This window comes from Mauremys mutica, chromosome 17 (assembly GCF_020497125.1).
Source record: "Mauremys mutica isolate MM-2020 ecotype Southern chromosome 17, ASM2049712v1, whole genome shotgun sequence".
NCBI lineage: Eukaryota > Metazoa > Chordata > Testudines > Geoemydidae > Mauremys > Mauremys mutica.
This window is the reverse complement of record NC_059088.1, coordinates 22,533,516-22,550,251: the sequence shown is the minus strand read 5'-3', so window position 1 is coordinate 22,550,251 and position 16,736 is coordinate 22,533,516. Positions and strand designations below refer to the sequence as shown.

Below are 16,736 nucleotides of genomic sequence, written 5' to 3'. Positions count from 1 at the left end.
AGCCAAGCTGAGCTCTGGGGGGGGCACTCGCCGGCAGGTCAGATGGTGCCAACTCTGCCACCGTTTCCACCTCGCTGATGCCCACCCACGGTAGCAACAGGGTTTGGGGGGGGGCGTTTGATGATGGGGAATAGGAAGGGCTGGGTCATGGCTGATGGACCTGAGTGACAGAAGATGGGGGTCAGGCAACGGGGTTGGGTGGGAGGTGGAGGGAGGGAAAGAAATGGGGAGAATTGTAGAATATTAGGATTGGAAGGGACCTCAGGAGGTCATCAAGCCCAACCCCCTGCTCAGAGCAGGACCAGTCCCCAGACAGGTTTTTACCCCAGTTCCCTAAATGGCCCCCTCAAGGATTGAACTCACAACCCTGGGTTTAGGGGGGCCAATGCTCAGACCACTGAGCTATCCCTCCCCCCACAAGGAGGCATAGGGGATGGCCGGGGGTGGGGGCATGAGAAGGGAGGAGATGGGGTGTGAGTCCGGTGGTGAGGCAGGGCCAAGATGGCAGGAGGTGGGGGTCAGGTGACAGGGTTGGGGTGGGGAGATGGGGCCTGGGTGCCCAGGTGGGTGGATGGGGATGGGGCCTGGGTGCCCAGGTGCGGGGGAGGTGGCCGCGAGACCATCTCTCTCTTGCAGCGAGTTCCCTGCTCCAGAAGAGCTGGAAGACCGGGCGACCCTCCCTTGGTGAGGCACCGAGAGCGCCCTCCGGGGGCCGTATCGGGCCATGCCAGACCAAGGCCAGAGGGGAGCTGTGCCGTGGCAGAGGACGCCCTCGCTGAGGGATGGGCATGTTCTCGCAGCAGGGACAAAGGGGGGAGCAGAGGCCAGCTGCACTGGGGCCCTGGCAGTGCTGGCTTTGGCGCTGGTCCCTCTGGGCAGGAGGCCCCCCGGGGCTCTGGGGAAAGACCCACAGCCTGGGGAAGGCCTCCCAGTGGCAGGGCCAGACAGCTCAGCCCTGCCCTGCAGGGACCCACCTCGATGGGCGAGAGGGAGCCCCTTTCCTCCTGCGGCTCTGTGCCCAAGCTGCCAATGAGGGGCTCCCGATGGTAGCACCAGCTCGGGCGGGGACACCAGGCTGAGCCCCAGCAAACTCGTTCCACGCGGGAGGTGGTAACAGCTCCTGGTTCCTAGGAGCCTGGCTGGGTCTGACCCGCGGACGGGCTCCATTCACAGACTGAGGGGCCTGGCCCCAGGAAGGCTGCAATCCCGGTTCAGGCCAAACCTCCCCCTGAGAACGGCACTGCCCTTGGGGTCACCCCTGTTTAGATGCGTTCTCCTGCCCAGTCGTGGACTGGCCCGAGCCCGGTTCCTCCAGCCCACGCTCTCCTCCGCTGGCGTTGCAGGGACCAGAAGGATCCGGAGAAGCAGGACTTGGCCAAGCAGGAGGAGGGAGCCGTCTCCATCCAGGACATGGAGCTGAAGGAGGAGTGGCAAGACGAGGAGTTCCCAGGGTAAGAGATGCAGTGGGAGTGGGGACTGCGCTGCAGAGCCGGGGGTGCTGGCTGGGATCCTCCCCACGTCTCCTGTCGCCCCGTCCCGGGAGCAATGAGAGGTGACACAGACGGCCCCTGCCCCACTCACATCACTGCCCCTGGGGGACCCCAAAGGGCTGGCGCCACCGCGGTGAATTTGGAGGAGGGGGTGGAGCTAATGGGGGAATGGAAGGACGAGAAAATACTGAACGGGTGTCGGTCTAATGAGGCAGCTGGCGCCAGGGAGCTCAGGGGTTCAGAGTATGGGAGGGGAAAACTGCCCCAGATAGCCCCCTGGCCTGGGGGTCTCAGGACTCCTGGGTTCTGTGGCTGACTCAGGGCAAGGAATGCACTAATCAAGTGGATAGAATGGGAGATGGGCAACCAGGACTCCAGGGTTCTGTGCCCAGCTCTGCCAGTGACTTGGGGAGAGTTGCTGCCTGGCTCTGTGCCTCAGTTTCCCCTCCGGTAGAATGGGGATCGATGGACAAAATAACTAGCAAACAGTTGGCCATAAAGAGGAAGCAAAGTCTCTATTTAACCCCCGCCGTGGAAAGCACCCGGCACAGACACTCTGAGCACACGCAAGCGCAATTGGTGTCTGTGACTGGATCCATCAGGCCAAACACCTGCCACAGCGTTGCCGCAGGAGCTGTATTCCCGCCTCCTTCCGATAGGCAGCTGCTGCCAGCGGTCACATGCCGAACGGTGCACAGCTGTGCCGGCTGAGCTCTGCTGTTTACCCAGCAGGTAGTGTCGAGGTGGGAGGAGGGAGGGAAGGAGAGAGGACAGAAAAGGATCCGCGTTGTAAATGACATGAGGTGGGGTTTGAGAGCCAGGGCGAAGCCTTCTCGGGAACCTGGGTTCAAATCCTCATGTGAAGTGAGCTGGGTGGTCTCAGCCCATGGGTTTGGTTTGGTCCACTACATTGTGCGGCTGTGGGGTCCGGCTCGTCCTGGGCGTGAGAGGGCAGAGGGCCGTCGGCAGAGCTGTGGGTGTGAGGAGCGAAGGCCTGGAATAGCAAGGGGGCGGGGCTGTGGGTTGGGACTGAGAGGTGTCGGCAGAGCTGTGCATGGGCAGCTCAGGGCTGGAATAGCAGGGACAGCAGGGCAGGGTTTCAGCAGCAGAGACTCCTGTGTGTGTGAAACTTGCTCCCCAGCTGACTCCACTGTAGGTAGTTCTGGAGCTAAGTCCGTGTCATTATTCCCATTTAACAGATGTGGAAACTGAGGCCCAGTGTGATGATATAACATTCACTCGAACACACAGCCCCCACCTTGGCTCTAGCCACTTGCCTCCCCTCCTAGAACCAGGACTGGAACCCATGAGCCCTGACTCTCCCCCTGCCCTGCTCTAACCATTAGCTCACGCTCCCTTCCCAAAGATGGGGATAGAACCTGACTCCTAGCCCCCTCCCCCACAGGAACATAGAGTTCAGAGCTGGGAGGGATGCTCCAGCCCAGTGTTTCTCAACCTTTTTGATACCAGGGACCGGCTTGCATCAGGGAGATCTCAGGGACCGGTGCCAGTCCACGGACCGGCCATTGAGAAACACTAGCCGTCCCTGACCCGTCCCCCTGAGTGTCTCATCCTCCCGTCTTCCAGGCCTCTCCCGGAGGAGGTCTCTGAGGAGGACCTTGAAGACTCCGGCGGGGAGCCCAGCCCAGGTAAGGCCGTGCCCGGGGGGCGGGTGAAGGTAGGAAGGTAAGACCCCAAGAACACCATCAGGGAAGGCTCTGGGTGTGGGAGTGCTGGGGGTGCTGCAGGGCAAAGGTGACGTCCCCACACATCCCCAATCCCCCAAACACCCCAGGGCACAGCTGGCCTGGCTGGGAAGGTTTTGTCCACTCGGCATCAATCCAGCGATCGTTGTATAAGCAGCAGCGTTTTCTGGACGATACGTTTTTCCTTCCCTCCCCTCTCTCTTTTCTGTTTCACGTCCCTTTTCTTCTGCTTTTGTTTGTCTTGATCCTTCTCCCCCCACACACGCACCAGTCGCCCCCAACACCCTGGAGCTGTGCGGCAAACGGCACATGAAGAAGCGGCTGCCAGCGCCAGATCTCAGCCTGTCTTTAGACCGGGCCGAGGGCTCAGTGCAGTCGGGCGATTACCCGGAGCGCACGCCGGACGGCAGCCTGGACATCAACGTGGACGAGCTGGAGACACCGTCCGAGAGCGAGCTGCTGGACGGGCCAGAGGGCGGCCATGACTTCGAGTGGGAAGGTGGGGCCGGAGAGAGGATGCACCTGTGGCTGGGCGTCAGAGCAGGGGAGGGTTGAGTGGGGGCAGGTCTGGCTGAGGTGCAGGGGTGGGTGGGGCTCGTAATGGCGGGGGGCTTAGACAAAGCTGAGGTGGTGGGTCGGGATCAGCAGGGGAGTTGGAGTGGTGGGTCAGGAAGGGCGAGTGGAAATGGGGGGCAGGCTTGGCAGAGAGGGCTGGGACTGGCTGGAGATTTGGAGGGACGGTTCCAGGGAAGTTGAGTGACAGGTTCGGTCACAGGGACCCCCTTGGGACTGTCTCATGATGTGCTGAAATTACCTCTGAGTCCGTTTTCCCTGCCAGCTTGGGACTCCAGAACCCTGCCTTGTTGAGCCAGACACGCTAGCCTGCTGCAACACAGACCCAGGGTCTGGACCATGCCCCCAAAACTGCAGGCTCTAAGTGAAAACAGCTTAGCAGGTTACCTGCCTCCAGCATCCAGACACCCAGCTCCCACTGGGATCCAAACCCCAAATAAATCCGTTTTACTCTGTACAAATCTTATACGGGGTAAATTCATAGATTACTCACCCTCTATAACACTGATAGAGAGAGATGCACAGCTGTTTGCTTCCCCAGTTATTAATCACTTTTGGTTTATTAATAAACAAAAATGATTTTATGAAGTATAAGGATTTAAGTGGTTTCAAGTAATAAAGTAAGTCACCAAGCAAAATAAACCAAAAACACGCAAGTCTAAACCTAATACATTAAGAAACTGATTACAGGTAACATCTCGCCCTCAGAGATGTTCCAATAAGCTTCTTTCACAGACTAGACTCCTTCCTAGTCCGGGCCCAATCCTTTCCCCGGTACAGTCCTTGTTAATTCCAGCAGACATCGGTTTTCTCATGGCCTCCCCCTTTTATAGCTTTGGCACAAGACTGGAGTCTTTTGTCTCTCTGGGTCCCCACCCCTCCATCTACGTGGAAAAGTACCAGATTTAAGATGGCTTCCAGTATCATGTGACCTGGTCACATGTCCAGTGAGACCTCATTCTTCATTACCCACAGGCTGGCCCACATGTACACAGGAAGGTTTGCAAGTAAACAGAGCCATTTACAATCAATTGTCCTAATTTATGTGAGCCATTAAGAGTCTAAACCACCATTAATGGCCCACACTTTGCATAATTACAATAGGACCTCAGAGTTATACTTCATATTTCTACCTTCAGATACAAGAATGATTCATGCATACAAATAGGAGGAATATATTCAGTAGGTTATAACCTTTATGATACCTTACAAGAGACCTTTTGCATAAAGCATATTCCAGTTACATCGTATTCACGTATATTTCCATAAAGCATATGGAGTGCAACGTCACTTTGAGTTTGGTTAGAGGTTGGGGTGGGTGGAGGGAGGGAGGGAGTGGGGCCTGAGAGATGGGGTTAAAGGGAGGAATGGGGTTTGGTTGGAGCTTTGAGGGGGATGTTTGAGGGGGTTGGGGTGGCGTGGTGAGGGGTTGGTTGGTGAGCAAGGGGTTGGGGGGTTGAGAGTTTGGGTGAGGGGTTGAGGGTCGAGGGGTTGGTTGGGGTAAGGGGTTGGTTGGGGTGAAGGGTCGAGGGGTTGGTTGGGGTGAGGGGTTGGGGGATGGGTGGGAGGGTGAGGGGCTGGTTGTGGTGAGGGGTTGGTTGGGGTTAGGGGTGGGGGGAGTTGGGGGATGGTTGCGAGACTGAGGGGTCAGGGTGTTTGGTTGTGGTGAGGGCTTGGGGGGGTCGAGGGTTGGTTGGTTGGTTGTGGCAAGGGGTTAGTTGGTTGGGGTAAGGGGTTGGGGTGAGGGGTCAAGGGGTTAGTTGTGAGGGGTTGGAGGGTCGAGGGTTGGTTGGGGTAAAGGGTTGTTTATTTGGAGTTGGGGGATGGTTGGTGGGATGAGGAGTTGGGGTCGAGGGTTGGTTGTGGCGAGGGATTGGAGGGTCGAGGGTTGGTTGGGATGAGGGTTGGTTGGTTGATGGAGTTGGGGGTTGAGGGGTTGGTTGGGGTGAGGGGTTGGAGGGTCAACAGATGTGGCAAGGGATTGGAGGGTCGAGGGTTGGTTGGGGTGAGGGGTTGAGGGGTCGAGGGGTGGGTTGGTTGGGGTGAAGGGTCGAGGAGTTAGTTGTGGTGAGGGGTTGGAGGGTCGAGGGTTGGTTGGGGTGAAGGGTTGTTTGATGGAGTTGGGGGATGGTTGGTGGGGTGAGGGGTTGGTTGCAATGGGTGGGTGAGGGGTTGGAGGGTTGAGGATTGGTGAGGGATTGGGGGATGGTTGGGGGGTGACAAGTTGGGGGTGGTTGGTTGCGGTTTGGGGTGGATGTTTGGCTGAAAGGTTCCAGGGGAGCTGGGCTTGGGGGGAAGGTTTGGGAGGGGACTGGGTCATTTGGGGTGTGTGATTCTCCTTTCCCTGGCCTCATTCCTCCACACCCACTGACACCCATCTCATGGGCACCCCAGCACCCTGAGGGGGCCATGCATTGCAGAACACAAGGCAGGGCCCAGGTGCTCTCTGGTTATTGGTAAAAGTGTAGAAAAGAGCCCAGGAGCCTTTCCTAATACCCCCCACCCCCGCCCCGTCCCTTCCCTTCCGCAGATGAACTGCCCAGGGCCCGGCGCCTTGACAGCAGCCTGCTCGAGGAGAAACTCGGCGAGGGGCGCGTGGTGGACGTCGAGGACAAGGATGGACGGAAATGGAGGATCTTCCTGACAGACGAGCGGGAGCAGAAAGTGGATCTGAGCGTCGTTGAGCCCTACAAGAGGGTCATCTCCCATGGGGGTAATGGGGGAGCGCATAGCCCTGGGGTCTGGTGCTTAGAATGGGAGGCAGCAGGACACCTGGGTTCTAGTCCAGACACTTGCAGAGGAGTAGTGTCTAGTGGTTAGATGGGGGCAGGTGGTGCTGGGAGTCAGGACTCCTGGGTTCTATTCCCGGCTCTGGGAGGGGAATTTGGTGCAAGGGGATTGGGAGCCAGGACTCCTGGGTTCTCCTGGGAGTGGGGTCCCACAGTTATGATTTACATGGTGCCCATCAGTACCTCAGGCACTTTCCGGGGCATAGCAAACGCAGCCAATCGGAGGAAGCTCCTGCCCCTAGAAATCCACGACCCCAGCCCTGCGGGACCCCGGCGTCCAAGCCTGCTGTTCTAAACCCAGCCTGTGGCCCCCAGAGCACCACGGGATGCTGTCCACAATGGCAGCCCTGCCCGTGTGGGTCGGGGGCCACGCAAAGCAGCGAAACCGACCTGGTCTGGGCCAATCCCGGAGCTTCCCCGTGGGGGAGCACAGGTGTGCCAAGGTGTCAGGGGGCGGGGCTAAGCTCCTGTGCCAGCTGGACCCACTCGCTCTGCTCTGCCGCTCCAGGGTACTACGGGGAAGGCCTCAACGCCATCATCCTCTTTGCCTCCTGCTACCTGCCCGACGGCAGCATCCCGGACTATCAGTACGTGATGGAGCACCTGTTCAGGTGAGCATGCTGCCCCCTGCTGGCTACTGAACAAACCACATGGGTAACAGCCTGGGGGGGGGGAGCGGGCGGTGGGCTGGGGGTGGCTCTGGGTCCCCCCCACTGGAAAGTGACACCGACATAAAGCTGCAGTCACTGGAGGGGGCAGAAGCCTCTGCATCGGGTACGTTCCCAGGCCGGGCTGGGCTTCCCCCCACCCCAGGTCTCAATTCCTCTGGGGCTCAGCGCAGCGCAGAGGGGCAGGGGAGCCGGCGTCAGATACTCAGTATGTTCAGGCTGCCCTGGCAGCATAAAGGAGCCTTAAAGTGGGTGCAAACGGCCCCCTGATGTAAGGGCCCTGTACCCTGCCCTGGCATCGCGGGCAGATTGGGCGTGTGGCCGGGGCGCAGTGCACTCTGGCTGTTCCCTGCTCCACCTAGAATTCCCACTTACTCCACGGCACCAGAATATGCAGGAGCCCAAAGGCGGCTTAAAACCATCCTCACCCTGAGTTCAGGGACAGAGTAACTGGAGATCGGCCGTAGTGCCGAGAGCAGCCGGAACGGATAAACCCCTGAATAGGCCTGAAGTCCATTGTGGGTAAGTGGGTGGGGGCGCCTTTGCCCTGGGGTTCTTGGAATCTCCCCATAAACATCAGGAGGCACTGGGATGCCATCGCAGCTGTTTCTCTGACCCTTTGCTGTCCTGGTAAGTCGACCCTTAAAGTGCCCAAACCATCTTTTAAAACAAGCCTCTCTCTCATAACAGTCTCCTCCTCAGCCCTGCCTGGCTGCCCACAGCGCTGCCAATGGGAACACGGGCTGTTCCCCTTCTGAACTCCCTCACAGTCTCCTCCGTAAATGAGGAGTGTCAGTGCACTAGTCAGGACGGGGAAGCTGCTGGCACAGGAGGGTTAAATGCTACAGCAATGGGCGCTCTGTGAATGCCTAATATAGAGTGTGGGCTAGTAGTTAGTGCTGGTGACTGGGCATCAGGACTCCTGGGTTCTCTGCGCAGGTCTGCAGCAGGGAGGGAAGTGCGGTCTAGTGGTTAGGGGAGGGAGGGCGGGAGGCAGGACTCCTGGGTTCTATGCCCAGCTCTGGGTGGGGAATGTGGTCTCTTGGTTAGCGCAAGCGACAAGGGGTCAGGACTCCTGCGTCCCTACTCATTGTGTGACCTTGGGCTAGTCACAGCCCTTCTCTGTGCCTCAGTTTCCCATCTGTGAACTAGGGGTGGGGGGTAACACAATTTACCTCACTGCAGGGGGCGAGGGGGGAAGGGGCGCACGTGATGTGAAGCTAAATCCACGATGGTAGCGTGGAGGCGCTTTGTGCTAGAGGAGGGCTGGTTCCAGGCCTCCTCTCTGCTCTCCCGGCAGGTACATCATCGGGACCCTGGAGGTGATGGTGGCAGAAAGCTACATCCTGGTGTGTCTGAACGGCGCCACGCTCCGCAGCCAGATCCCGTCCTTCGGCTGGATAAAGCAATGCTACCAGACCATCGACCGGCGGTACGACACAGCAGGGGACCGCTGCGTCCCCAGCCCACAAAGGGGAGCTCGCTCTTCGCAGTTAGTCCCATCCCCCTTCCGTTCCCCCGCTTACTCTAACTGCTGGTGAGCCAGGACTCGAGGAGGAGCCTGCGGAGGAGCTGGGAACAGAACACACGAGCCCCAATTCCCAACCACCCTGCTCTAATCACTAGAGCCCCCTCTCCTCCCGGGGTGGGGACTAGAACTCCGGAGTCCAGCCCCACACCTCACCACAGGTGTGAACAGACTCCAGGAGTCCTAAATACCTTCCCTCCCGGAGGTGGGACTAGAACACAGGGCTTTTCATACTGAGCCATCTGCACTAACCCACAGACTCCGCTCCCCATCCAGGGCTGCTTTGTCACCCATGTGGAGGACTCTGCTGGGTGGGTTTCCTGTTCAGTTCAGCGGTGGCTTTGGCTGGCTGCAATTTCAACCCCTTTCCCCCACACATACCCCCGATCCCAACCAGAATCTGCACCCCGTAGTCATTGGCAACAGGGAAATAGTTGCTTCCTATCTGGCTCGCACGGCGCAAAGGCCAGTGAAGCTGACACTGTGATACAGGCTGGGCCATGAATAAAAATCCCAGCCTGGGTGAGGATGGAAACTGCAGCCTCCCTTGGAGGGGCTGGAAGAAGGGACTGCGCTGAGTATAAAGGGGTGGGGGGTTGTCTAACGAGGTTGCTGGACAGAGGCAGACCCTACGGCTCTCTCCGGCACCCCATCTCCCAGCCTCTGGGCTTTGTAAGTACAGGATTTAATCCAGAATCAAGTGGTTTTTTTATTCCAGAATGGAGTGTCCATATGGGGAGCTACCCTACTCAGTTTCCCCATGTAGACAAGCCCTTAGCTACCTTTAAAAGAAAAAACTCCAGGACTTCAGAGGCCCTTCCTTAGACCTGGGGCCCATCCAGAAACCTCCTACTGGCTCCTGATAGTTAGATGTTGGCTAATGCCATGAAGCAGGATGGTTTATAGCCCTTGCAAGCCCCGGTTTTTTTAAAGCTAGGATTTTCAAAGGCTCCGGTTGAACCCTAGCGGGATTCCTTGACTCCCCTTAGCCTCCTTCAGTGCCGGCCTCAGCACTGACGACTGTAACAAGGGAGTCTCGTTAGCCAGATCAACGTCTGACCCTATTTTCAATCCTGCTAAACTCTTGGCTTCAGGGATATCTTGTGGCAGTGAGTTCCACCGGCTAATCGGTACCTCATGTCCTGTGTTCTTTGCACCGTTTCAGGCTCCGGAAGAACCTGAAGGCCATGATTATTGTCCATCCCACCTGGTACATCAAGGCGCTGATGGCCGTTTTCCGCCCCTTCCTCAGGTAGTGTGAGCTGGATGCTTTACTTGGCTAACAGAGGGGTGTGTGTGTGTGTATGTGTGTGCAAGAGGGCTGGCGGCCACCCAGCCTGCAGTATCAGAGCACCCCTGGAGATCGTGCCCAGACCGCTCATAAGCCCAATGGGCTGCATGTTATTAGCATCAGACCATCCTTGAGCCTCACCACACTCCAATATTCTGAGCCAGTGTCTGCAAGAGCAACTGCTACCCTTAGGGGGTGCTAGGAACGGCCACAGTGTCTGGTGCGTCCCCTTGCTCTCAGGACCTGAGCGTGTTAACACCTCGCTGGCTGGAGAGGCTAGAGCCCCCGCTCCCCCGCCCCCACAGGCTGTTCCACGCGGAGAGCTTTTTACGCCTTCAGCAATATTTCCTCCCTGAGCCGGGGCCTCCACGCGGCTGCTAGCAGTGCAGGCCAGGGCTCTGCCGGCCAGAGAGCAGCGCTGTTAGCTACACGGGTGCATGGAGCAGGCATCCGCTATGCATCCAGACACCACAGGGACAGCAGCGTAAGAGGCTAGCCCGGGATTTTTTGGATGCACTCTGCCAGCGTTCCCTAGGTGCCCAGATACCGTGACAATGGGCATCGTGTAAAGACCTGGATTTCGCCTGCCAGCGGCAGCCTTGTCATGGTGGTTCCCTCTCCCCCCTGCCCAAGAAACTCAGGCCTCTACCTAGGAAGCAGCTCTGCAGTCTGGGGAAGTGCCCCCCAAGAGCAAAGTGGGGTGCCAGTAAGCATAAGCCAGCCTGACACATGCTGTTCAGCAGAGGGCAGCGTTGTACGTTACAGGTACCAGTTCGTATTCCAGTCCCTCCAGAGAACAGCAGCAGGAGGGAGTGTAGCTGAGATTGCAAGGCTGACAGCTGGGAGTCAGATACAGGCCCCTTGCCATGCAGCCGCTAGGGATGGATACATGCTAGCTGCAGAATTCAGGTCAACGATTTCGTGATTCAAGGGCCCAATTTGAGGCATCCAAAAGGAGCCTGTTTTTTTTAAGAACGCATCGAGCACTAGCAGAGCTGCCAACTCTCTCCGTGTTTGGTGTTTGTCTTAAAGCCCCAGCTCCCGGAGTTAGGTGATGACGGGAAAAAATCTTGGCTTTTGTTTGAAAAAAGAAAGGCGTTTCCTGCTCTTGTGGCTGGAGAGGAAAGCTTGGCATGTGACCCAGTGCATAGTAAAGGCTCAGAGACCAGACAACAAAGAAAAAGGAACTTGTGTGTTTGACTTAAAAATCATGAGATTTAAAAACAATCTCATGATTTATTTGAGGTCTAACATGTGACTGTGGAACGCCTGGAGTTGGCAACGCTGCCCCAACCCTCTGAAAATCAGGCCTCTTTTAGGGGTGTCAAGTGGGGCCCCCCAGAAACAGACACCTCAAATTACTAGTCAGTTTCAAAAGTCCTGACCTTAACCTATTTGTGTGGGTATGAGTGTGAGTCCTGACCTTAACCTATTTGTGCGTGAGCTTGCACTATTTGCACCAAGCGTGAACAGAACAGAAAAACCCATGTGCCTTCCTGCGCAGAGCATTTTCGATCAATGTAGAACTAATTTGATTTGGTCAGGCACAGACTGCAGTTAGCTCTGGGGGGGCTTTCGAAGGCATGACTAATTCCCGGAGCCGAATGCCCTTCTCAAAGGTCTTTACAGGCTTTTGCTCCTCACTCTCACCCCCTGAAAGCTTTACTGAGTCTGTGGTGGTAGCAGTGCTGCGAGGGGGTATTTAACTTGTAACGTTCCCTCGGAATGCCTAGCCATAATGCACCATAAGGAGACCCTTCCCTTGTAGTGTGTGAAACGAATGCGCCACACAAAAGTGCCGGCCTGGCTCACGAGGGGTTGGGGATGAGATAATAGGGCCAGATTCTTGCCTGGTGTAAACTGGCATAGTTCCGTGAGCTTACACCCATTTGCACCACCCCAGAGTGCCTTTTGCCGACAGGTTGCTGGTTCCAATCCAGCTTGGGATCGACGGCTGTTTGTTGGCCTGTGTGCAATCGGCTGTTAGGACTCAGCACTTGGACTGTCTAACTGGCACTAACGTATCAGCCGTGGCAGCGGAGAGGCCAGGGAGATTCCATAGACGAGCTACAGCGTATCAACCCCTAAACCCACTGAGCTTTCCCCGGCGTGCATGGGGATGTGCAAATGGGGAAACTCATGTTTCAGGGCTTCAGCTGTTGGCCTGCAGGGGTCAGGAAGGAATTTTGGCCGGATGTGTTTTGGGGATGTGGTTGTTTTTTTCTGCCACAGCAGAGGTTGGCCACATCTGGAGACGGGAACTGGACAGGCAGTGGGCATAGCTGGGTGGCTAGTGAGATGTAAGTCATGTTGCTTAACACATTTGTGGAAGGTGCCCTGGTGCTGGTGGCGGGCTAGGAACCTGGGTAGAACAGACCAGACTAGAGGGCTGTCATCCTGGCGCCCTGCGAGACGCCCTGATGGGAAAACGACCGCTCGAGCGACCTGAATAACCTACCCCCTCTTCTGCCTCCTCTCCCAGCTCCAAGTTTGGCAGGAAAGTGCAGTTCGTGGACAGCCTGTGGGAGCTGTCGCAACAGATTCCTCTTGAGCAAGTGCACATCCCTGACTGCATCCGACAGTGAGTTGAGCATCCTGCCCGTCTCGCGTCGAGGGCTGGCGCCCCTCGGGCTGGTTGTGAGGTGCGGCAGGTTCGACTAGGCTGGGATGGGGGGCTCTGGATCCACCCGCCTCCAGGGGAGTGGGGACTACGTGGAAGCCTTTAAAATCCTCCTCTCCCACCCCAGTCACCTTCTTCTCCTTTTTATTCCTCCACACCAAAATATTTGCCATGTCCCCTCCCCCCAGGGGGGGCTATTAACCCTTCACATGTAGATAGGTCAGTGTTATTACCCCCTTATACAGGGAAGGGAAGTGAGTTAGGAATAGAACCTGGCTCCCAGTGCTACACCGGGAGAGGGCTTGTGCGGGTGTAACTGCACCAGCGACGTAGCTGCCGCAGTTCAGACCAGCCATGCAGATGCCTGCGCCGGCGACTTGCACTGGTGCACGTCACCCCCGTGCAAAACCGCGGTGATGCAGACAAGGCCAGAGTTTACAAAGGAAAATCGTCCCTGTTCCCCTTTTGAGCCGACCTCTCATCTCAGGTCCGGGTCCCATGTTGTGTTGCAGGCCCAAGAAACCACTGCTTTAAAGCACCACTGCTCCTGCTGCATTCTGCACTGCTCCAGGCGCCTGATAGGGCGACCAGACAGCAAGTGTGAAAAATCGGGACACGGGGTGGGGGGTAATAGGAGCCTAGATAAGAAAAAGACCCCAAAATCGGGACTGTCCCTATAAAATTGGGACATCTGGTCACCCTAGAGCCAGAACACCCCCTTGGTGTAACACAGAGCACCCTGGCCCATCCCAGCTGCCTATGGGTTGGATCGCCACCGCTGGCATGCCCCGTATGCGGGGTCACTAGGGTACACTGGGCCTACTTTGGGAGGAACTCTCCCCTGGCCCAGGGGCTGGAGCAGAGGACAAAATCTGGGCCAATGGCCACATCAGTGCCTTCATGTCTCCTCTTTTCTCCCCTAGGCTGGATCACAGCTGGAACGGCTCCAGCGACACAAAGCGGTGATGCTGCCCAGCAGCAGCCCCCAGCGCCAGTAGGGGGCAGTCGCGCTGCTTAGTTCTGTAACTTCGTTACTCCTGCCCACCAGTGTTCCTTTAAAGGAGAAACCGAAACGACCGGGTTTGGGAAAGGCGCTTGCTGCCGGGGCTTTGTAAATAGGTCCAGCTTAAATGGGTGCATTGGTTTAAACACTGGGGGGCTTCTAAGGTTAGGCCGGCTTAAATGGAGGACTTGGCTTACACAGGTTTTTATGTGAGTGCCGTTACAGTTAGAAACGGGACCGTAGGAGCATATGCCTTATTGGGCTCAGTACGGGGTCCTCTGGCCTGTGAGACAGGAGGTCAGACCCGATGATCTAACAGTCCCTTTTGGTCTTGCAATCCCTCAGAGGCCAAACGTCTACACTACAATTTTATAGTTCCGCAGCCCGAGTCAGCTGACCCAGACCAGCTGCAGGGTTTTTATCGCAGTGTAGACGTATGTGGATCTAAAACCAGCGTAGCGGTTGGTCTCACTTGGACTGATCCCGGTTGGCTTTATGGATGGAAACAAGGTGGGTTTTTTTTGCCTGCACAGCTGCTACAGCTTCGGGAGAGGGAGTAATTTTGCCTTAGCGCAGCATTGGCCAAAGGAGCAGAAGTTCCTTTGAGCCCCAAAGAGCTGATCCAGCTCTGGAAGAAGGTGCTGGATTCTGTTCCGCCTCCTGCATTCTTGTGGGATCGGCACTTCGGCTCCAGCTGCAGAATCCTGTTCCCAAGAGGCAGATAACGCCCAGGTCCTGGCCGCTGGAAAAGTGATGCTCCAGTTTGTATGCTGATCAGCTCCAGGTTAGCCTGGAAGGGAGAGGGGAGAACGGGGACCCGCTGGGGAAAGCAGCGTGGCAGCGTTAGCTTTGTTAATTCCTGGCACCTTTCAAGGGAAGTGTCTCCATTTGCAAATGGCACCAGAGCAGCCAAGACCTAGGTGGCTGGAAATACCGTGCCCAGGGTCAAAAGACTTCACTCTGCATCCTGCCACAGCTCCCCCTAGGCAGTGACGGGATGCTGCAAGCTGGGTAGCGGGACAAGGGCAAATGTATTTCACAGAGAGCGTTTTTCTCCCAAGTGTTTACTGTCAGGAATCTGACGCAGGAAACTAACCAGCTCTCCCAACACCCAGGCCCATTATAACCTTGCAGTTAGCTTTCGCAGGCTCCACTTCCTTGCTGTTTGTCTCTGTCCGCTGCCCAGGCATGCATCCTTTGTCCTCGATTGGTGTAAGATCCCTTGGGTGTGTGTCCTCAGCCCCCCACCCTGCACGCTAGGGTGACCAGATGTCTTGATTTTATCGGGACTGTCCCGATATTTACTTGTTCGATCGGGATGCGGGACAAACATCAGTTGGGACGCGAATTGTCCCGATATCTTGCCCTCCAGAGCACACGCAGAGGGGGCTCACACACACCCCGCCCCAACTCCACCCCGGTCCTCCCCCTCCCTCCCCCATTGGATCCCTCCCCACATCCCCGCCCTGGCCCCGCCCTGCCTCTTCCCCAAGCACGCCGCATTCCTCCTCCTCCCCCCTCCCTCCCAGGCTTGCGCTAATCAGCTGTATGGCGGCGCAAGCGCTGGAGGGAGGGGGGAGAAGCAGGACATGGCAGCCAGCTCAGGGGAGGTGAAGGTGAGCTGGTGTGGGGAGGGGCGGGGCATGGAGCTGCTGGTGGGTGCTCAGCCCCCACCAATTTTTCCTATGCTCCGGCGGCTCTTGGGTTTTTTCCTCCTCCGCCGGCACCCACCCCTCCCCCCGTCCCGATATTTCACATGTCTCATCTGGTCGCCCTACTGCACGCATGGGGGCGAGGAAGCTGCCAGAGTTAACCCCATGTCACTCAGACATTTTTAAGCAACAAATGGCCTGCCACATTACCAACAAACCCCCAGGCTGTTAAAGCTGCAGGAAGTTTTCAGAGCTGAGAGGGAGATTTTCCAAGGCACAGCTGGCAATTCGCTCCCCAGGTGCCACTGACTTTCACTGGCTGCCCAACAGCCCTGGGTGGCGTTGGCACGTCACTTTTCACCTCTTCGCTGCTCTCTTTTGTTTTGCCTTTCACTTTGGTTGAGGCAGAGGGTCTGGACCGAGCAGGTTCACTTTCTGGTTGATGCTGCTGTGTTTGGGTTCCCAGTACTGCAAAGGGGTCAAATTTTCACAAGCACTGAAGGGACTTAAGACGCTTTTTCAAGTGCCTTACGGCCAGACCCTCAAAGGTGCTTAGGTGCCTAACTCTCTCTGCATGTCACTGTGAGCTGGGCACTAAATATCTCTGAGACGCTGGGCCTTAGGAGCCTCAATCTCACTGAAAAGGACTTCGGCTCCTGTCGCTTAGATGCTTTTGAAAATTTTACCCCAAGTCCCGTTTTCAAAAGTGACTTAGGCAAGATTTTCAAAAGGGGCTGGTGATTTTGGGGATCTGATTTGGTGGGGCCTGACTTTCTGAGGGTGGGTGCTTGGTGCTTTATGAAAAGCAGGGGCCTTTAAGTATCTCAAGCTGTTGTCATCCCCCCCTCCACCAAACGAGGCACCCAATATTGCCACTCAAATTTCAAAATCCCAGCCTAAGTCTCAGGTAAAGTCCATGAGATTTAGGCTCCTAAGTGCCTTAGTCTCTTTTGAAAATGGGATTAGAGGGACAGATTTTTAAAGGTACTTAGGAGCAAAAGGTGCACAGAAGTGCTGGGGAAGGTTCAAAAGTGCCTAATTCCCATTGGTCTGGAGTTGAGACAACTAGGTGCTTCTGAAACTCCCACGAGTTTCCCTATCTGCACCTTTAGGCACCTAAGTACCTTTAAAAATGTCCCAAGGCTCCTAAGTCACTTAGGGGGCTTTTGAAAATTTTACCCTTGATCTAAACCCCAGCTGTGTTCTTTGATGTAAATATAGCAGCTGCTTGAACTATACCTTAGACTGGAAGCTCTTTGGGGCAGGGACTGTTTGTTCTGTTTCTGAAGCGCCAGCGCCATGGGGTCCCAGGCTGCCAGGCCCAACCACTGTACACATCAAAGATGACATGAGGGGAGAAAAGGGGCTCAGGGGGACCCCCAAAATGTCTGTACCTGAGGTGATATGGGAGGGGAT

At 56.6% G+C, this 16,736-nt stretch overlaps 1 protein-coding gene across 1 annotated transcript; it reads left to right on the top strand.

The window, feature by feature from the left end:
• Positions 1 to 3,063: 3,063 nt before the first annotated feature.
• BNIPL (BCL2 interacting protein like) lies at positions 3,064 to 15,121 on the top strand. Its single transcript, XM_044990682.1, has 8 exons — positions 3,064 to 3,139; positions 3,468 to 3,695; positions 6,300 to 6,482; positions 7,067 to 7,169; positions 8,527 to 8,658; positions 9,920 to 10,006; positions 12,528 to 12,626; positions 13,589 to 15,121. The coding sequence occupies exons 2-8, from the start codon at positions 3,506 to 3,508 to the stop codon at positions 13,629 to 13,631; spliced, it is 837 nt and encodes a 278-aa protein (XP_044846617.1). The 5' UTR covers positions 3,064 to 3,139; positions 3,468 to 3,505; the 3' UTR covers positions 13,632 to 15,121.
• Positions 15,122 to 16,736: the final 1,615 nt, after the last annotated feature.